Raw genomic sequence first — 5,907 nt, 5'->3', positions numbered from 1 at the left:
TCTAAGGGAACGTTCTTACACTTATTTGGATCCAAACTGTAACATGACAGTTAGAATCCACATATATCATTCCCTATATGCCTACATGGTGTCACTACACACACCAGCAGTGAGAAACATAATTTTAAATAGATCTGTATAGCAATATTATCATTTGACTTCAGATCAATCTGTTGATCTTAAAGGAAAGGTCAGAGGTCAAATATGACATGATATTTTAAATCTTTACTGTCTATATGGCGACACACTTGTAAGAATTATCAGGCAGTTATAAGGCTTTTTATCAATTTATCAATCATGAAGTTGACCTTGAAGACTTCGGTGGATGGCAGCCAAATTTGAATGTATTATCAACATGACCTCGCTCCACACATCTACAAAGTTTGATCAGAATTCATTCAAAACTTTTCCAGCTATTGTGTTTACAGACAGAATGACATGCACGCACACAAATGCTGCCAAAACCATAACCTCCTTGGCAGATGACCTCAGATTATTTTAGTCATGAACACACAGATAAACTGATGAATAATTGATACAAAGTATCTTCTATCCCCTCGTTACAACAGTGCTTCAAACAGAACTGAAATAGATTTGTGTAAGAAGTGGGTGCAAGGCTGTGTGTGTGTGTGTGTGTGTGTGTGTACACGTACGAAGAGAGGCACTTTTTACATTAAATAAACTCAATCAATAAATAAAAACATATACACTTCTTGCCTGCTGGATATACTGCTGTCTCTCTATTATTGCAGGGTCTTTACAATATAAAGCACCGACTACCGTGAATCTGTGTTATACCAAGAAAACTGAACTGCGTAACAACAAATAATAATGAAGATTAAAGTTTAATAAACTAAACATGAAAGCAGAAGATGAGCTTAAAGCCAGCTGACCTCTTTCAGCCGCTCCTCCCACAGCTCTCGGCCCTGACCGTCCATCATGTGGAGCCCAGACAAGACGACAAGCTCGGGCTGGAACTCTTCCAGGCTCACCACAAAAGTCTCCAGTGAGCTCATCTTCCCGTTGGACATGTCGTGAGAAAAGATGAAGCGGTTGGCTTGAGGTGCCTGAGTTGAACCCCATTTCTCACCTGGAGACAGAGAAGAGGAGCACATGCACACAGCTGTGATATTACTCATCCAGGCTGAAGTGAGGGAAGAAATCTTGCCCGGGCTGCAGCGTCTTCTTCTTTACCTGCTTTATACTCCAGGATGAGGTGAAACTCATCCGTCTCCTGAAGGGAATCTGGGGGAACAATTATCTGCTCATCCAACATCTCGTGAAGTTTAGGACCAACTGGACCACAAAGCAAAACCTGTTACATAAAACAATATTTATAAGCTCTTCATCCAGATACTCTAAACTTCCCCAGCCTGGCTACCATTTACTTATTTTTGTGCCACTTGCTTAGAATAAATTCCTGGATCTGTGACAGAGATGCTCTAATATCCAGAATTACAGTGTTATAGCGTGTTTGGAGGGCTACCAAAGCAAAAAGCTAATGCTTCTAAATAAATGAAACGTTGTGTACGTGTTTAAGACAGAAATATCAAACTGCTGGTCTACCATCAGATCAGGGTATGTTGCAAGCTTCTGAGCAATCAGGGCAGCATTTCCTCCCACGTAGAACTGGAAGACGACACAAAGATTTTTTGAGAAGGAAGTATTTATTTTAAAAAACATTAAAAGAAATAAAGGAAACAGCTGCCTGAGGAGTAAAGCAGCCCTCTTGCCTTTGCATTGGGGTACTCTGCTGCTGCACGCGCAATCCTCTGAAAAGCCTCCCTGTCACTGAAGAAGCGCTCAGCGGCCGCTCCACGCCCCATGTAATGGATGAAAGCTTCCTTCAAGTCCTCTTTGGAGTGCAGCACTTCGTGATCCTGGCCGATGCCAGGATCCACAGCCAGAGCCTGCAGGAGTGAAACTCCTGAGACCACCACGTCCACGCAGGCATTTACCCTTAGAGAGGCAAGTACAGACTGCGGGTTATTTCACGGGTAAATCCGACAAAATGACCAAACTGGTGATGTTAAAAAGGAGGCAAATCCACCAGTGTGGTGTCAGTGTCACAAAACAAGTAACAATTCCTTCATTAAAAACATCAGGGTTTTGTACAGATGCAAGGAAAACTTGCTTTAAAGCTACTTTTAGTAGTTCCCCTATCACATTTAACTAACACACCAACAGGGGGCAGAATTACACCAATGGGTGTGTTGATGTTTTTGAATGTTTACTAATTTCTTTAAGCCTTTAAAACAGAGGTTTGACGTTAATGGCACTTATGGAAAATTGTCATACCCCACGTAGCCTGTGGGTCACAGTAAATGTTGTATTCTTTATGTTAAGAGCAAAAGTAAGGGAATTTGAAACCTGCATATTCTAATCTACTAACACAGGTGAATAAAATGCGAGTAGATACCAAACAGCTCAACTGTTTATTTAAGAGCAATCACAAATCTTTTTTGGTATTTTGTTTGACTTTTCCTGATTGGTGGAGACAAAACACTATTAGTGTTCTGCAATTAATTGAAATCATGGCTTGCAAGAGTAATGAGAACGCTCAAAACTTATAAAATGTAAAATCAAGAAAATCGTATTTGAGAATCATCAGTGGACATCCAGATAAGCTGAATTGGTTTTACCACTCATGTTAAATAAAGCATCTCTTCCTGGCGTCACAGCAGTCCTGGATGCAACTATCCTACCATTTCAGTGGGACTTCCGGTGTATTGTTTCACTTCTCCCACTTTTAAAAAAAAAAAAAAAAAAAAAGGGGGGGGTGGGGTTCCATCCCTCCAGTGGGCCGTCCTTCAGCTTCAGCCAATCATCTTTTGCCATGTGATAATCTGGTTGCGTTTATTGGCCATTCCAAAGCAGGCTACAGGTTGCAAATGACTTAATTCTCTTAGACACCTCCTTCTCCTCAGCTCTGACTCATGACAACACAATCCTTCACACTGGCAGAGCAGACTACAGCCTCTTCATGTGCACAGCACCTTCAGGTGACACGCCTGAGTAAATGCACAAATCTATTTCTTACAAAGACCTCTGTTAATGTTCAACTCTGTGACTCACCCCACTGCCACTCTGCTCCACTGCCGGGTTGGTAGAGTTATCAGAGCCTCCCAGGCGCTGGAGATCACCCGCTCCAAGCTGTTCTGACTGTTCAGGTTTTGAGATGAAGTCTGGAAGTTTGGCAGGCTGATGTACTGCAGGATCTGCTCCGGCAGCTCTGGACTGCCGTAGAAATAGCCAACGGCTAGTGCCAGCAGGGCCGCTACCAAAGCCTTCCTCCACATGATGCTCTCCCACACACTCCTGAGACAAAGGAAGTCGGACACTCTCGCTTTAATATTAACCATTGGTATTCAAAACTCATCCAGTCATGCAGGAGATGTTTCATATATTTATACAAGCTGTAACATTTTCTTAATCTTGCAGGTTTCTTAACTAAAACTATTTGGTGTTATCTATTAATGGATTGACAAAAAAACAAACAAACAAAGAGCAGCTTTTTAATTATTTTTAATTTTAAAAAATGTAAAAAAAAATAATTAAAAAATCAGATCACCGTAAAAGTCTAAATTCCTCTAAATGTCAGGGGCTCCAACAACTGCAGTCCCTCCAATGGCCACTTGAGGAATCAGTCCTCTACTAAAACATCAGGTTTAACACCAAAATAAATAGGTTTACAGCCTGGCACAGGACAAACAAACAAACAAACACACCCACAACCTTCCCTCTATGGATAGTGTCCTTCAATTAAATCAACATTAGATGTTGTTGTTGTTTTAAACATAACATCGATTTGCATTTTGCTAAGGCTCAAAGATAAAGGTACATTTCTGTTTCGCACAAATTTGCTACTTTTTAACTTTTAAATCTGCAAGTTTGTTTATTGTAAATTTCCACATTTGTTTGTGGACATTTCTTTCATCCAGTTATGATTCGTAAATTGATTTATGTATAATGAACTATACTATACTACTATACAATGACCCCCTTCAGTCCCCCAGCCTCTTATTTATTTATTTTAACCTAATACAATTCACATTTTCTGATTCAGATTATCTCAGTTGATACGATCCAGATTGACACCAAGATGAAACTGCAGGTTTAAAATATGATCTCCGTGTTTCGTGCTAATAATACCAAGAGTTGCTCTGGTAGGCACAGGGAGCCCATTGCCCTCTAAGCTGCAAATATACTGTGCACATTAATGCATAGTATGCTGGGTTAACTTAGTGCAAACGTGGACACAGAGAATGTGTTAGCTAACACGCTAGCAGCCCTCAGGCTGTATGTTTGCTCACAGTTTAGCAAAGATAATCTGCATGTAGCAAGTAGCTTTAGCTAGTCGGGGTTATTCGGAGATCTCATTTAGAAAGGAGGCTCGCAGCCAAACACTTGCTGTACAGTCGGATCAGTTTAACAAACAGCTCTTGTTACAATCGAAGTAGCCAAAGCTTCACTGTAAGTTGTCAGCGGCACGTACCGAAAATCTGCTTTAAAGGGATTCAAAGTCTGTCAGTCACGAAGAAGATCCAGCTTCCTGGTAAGTCACACAAAGTAGGTCCAGACACCGGAAAACTACCGGTGTATAGAGGGAGCGGCAGCTGAAGAAGTCGGTACAAGTCATTCAAGGAACACGGAGTGGGGAAAAGACGGCAGACCGCCAGCAGCGGCTTCCGTCTACCGTAACGCGCATGCGCTACTCCACGGTGCATTGAGGTACTGTTGTTAAAGTGGGAAGAACAGGAAAAAACCGTTTCTACTTAGGAGGATTAAATTTTACTCATCAATACAAGATGGTTATTCCAGCTCAAACTGTCAAACTCGGTTTAGTTTATAATCCCAAGTGACTGGAACCAGTTAAAAAAATAATGAAATTTTAATTGCAGTTTTTACTTTTATCTCATTTAACTAATGTCACTTCACTGTAATAGCCTAGGGCCTGAGACACAACCAAGATCACAAGCATTAGTGAAAGACACTCCTTATTAGACTGCTTTAAAAATCCCAAATGACAGAAAGCATTATTTATTGTTAAATCCTTTGGTGAGGATAGGAGGAGGGAGGTTGGCCCGCTTCAGGCGTCTCAGGAAGTGGAGGCGCTGCTGGGGCTTTTTGGTGATAGAGGTGGTGTTGGTGAGGTGAGGTCGTCTGAGATGTGAACTCCCAGGAACTTGATGCTGTTAACAGTCTCTACAATGGAACCTCGGATGCTGAGTGGTGTGTGGGTGGAGCGAGTCTTCCTGAAGTCGACAATCACCTCCTTGGTTTTGTCCACATTCAGTGACAGGTTGTTCTCGCTGCACCAGTACGCCAGCTGCTGAACCTCATCTCTGTACGCCGACTCGTTGTTGCTGCTGATGAGTCCAACCACGGTTGTGTTGTCAGTGAACTTGATGATGTGGTTAGAGCTGTGTAGGGCGGTGCAGTCGTGTGTCAGGAGAATGAACAGTGGGCCGAGAACACAGCCCTGTGGAGCTCCTGTGCTCAGCCTGATGGTGCTGGAGATGTTGTCGCCGATTTGGACGGACTGAGGCCTCTCTGACAGGAAATCTAGTATCCAGTTGCAGAGAGAGGTGCTCAGTCCCAAACTTGCTGAGTTTAGCTCACTGATATCTGTGCATTGTATAAGTTTTGGGTTGTAAGGTCATACTTCCCATAAAGCCCAAAGAAAGCATACTCTTCTGACTTGATTGGTTTGTTTCTTTTATTCAGAGTGAAAAGGTTTGACCTGGGCCCTGTTTCAGGAAGCCGGTTTAGAAAACTCAGAGTGAAAAATGATACTCAGGGTTGAGTAACCCCGAACTGTCCAACTCGGAATATTCGGTTTCAGAAAGGCTGATAACAATTAGTTCAGTCAACGCGGAGTTGCTTTAACCCCAAGTTAAGCGCGCG

The 5,907-nt window shown here is 42.2% G+C and overlaps 1 protein-coding gene across 2 annotated transcripts in view; it reads right to left on the bottom strand.

The window, feature by feature from the left end:
• The window catches only part of adpgk (ADP-dependent glucokinase), a 7,432-nt gene extending 2,745 nt beyond the window's left edge, over positions 1 to 4,687 (bottom strand). For both annotated transcript variants that reach the window (XM_005731439.1, XM_005731440.1), the window contains exons 1-6: positions 4,496 to 4,687; positions 3,076 to 3,318; positions 1,734 to 1,959; positions 1,567 to 1,629; positions 1,195 to 1,315; positions 894 to 1,090 (exon numbers count right to left, since the gene is read on the bottom strand). In XM_005731439.1, the coding sequence (XP_005731496.1) occupies positions 894 to 1,090; positions 1,195 to 1,315; positions 1,567 to 1,629; positions 1,734 to 1,959; positions 3,076 to 3,299 (831 nt within the window). In that variant the 5' untranslated portion in view covers positions 3,300 to 3,318; positions 4,496 to 4,687. The remainder of the gene's footprint in view (positions 1 to 893; positions 1,091 to 1,194; positions 1,316 to 1,566; positions 1,630 to 1,733; positions 1,960 to 3,075; positions 3,319 to 4,495) is intronic.
• Between the last annotated feature and the right edge of the window lie 1,220 nt (positions 4,688 to 5,907).

The sequence above is a fragment of the Pundamilia nyererei genome, unplaced genomic scaffold (genome assembly GCF_000239375.1).
Source record: "Pundamilia nyererei isolate P.nyererei 1_Seehausen unplaced genomic scaffold, PunNye1.0 scaffold00043, whole genome shotgun sequence".
Classification (NCBI taxonomy): domain Eukaryota; kingdom Metazoa; phylum Chordata; class Actinopteri; order Cichliformes; family Cichlidae; genus Pundamilia; species Pundamilia nyererei.
This window is presented reverse-complemented; position numbering and strand designations above follow the sequence as displayed.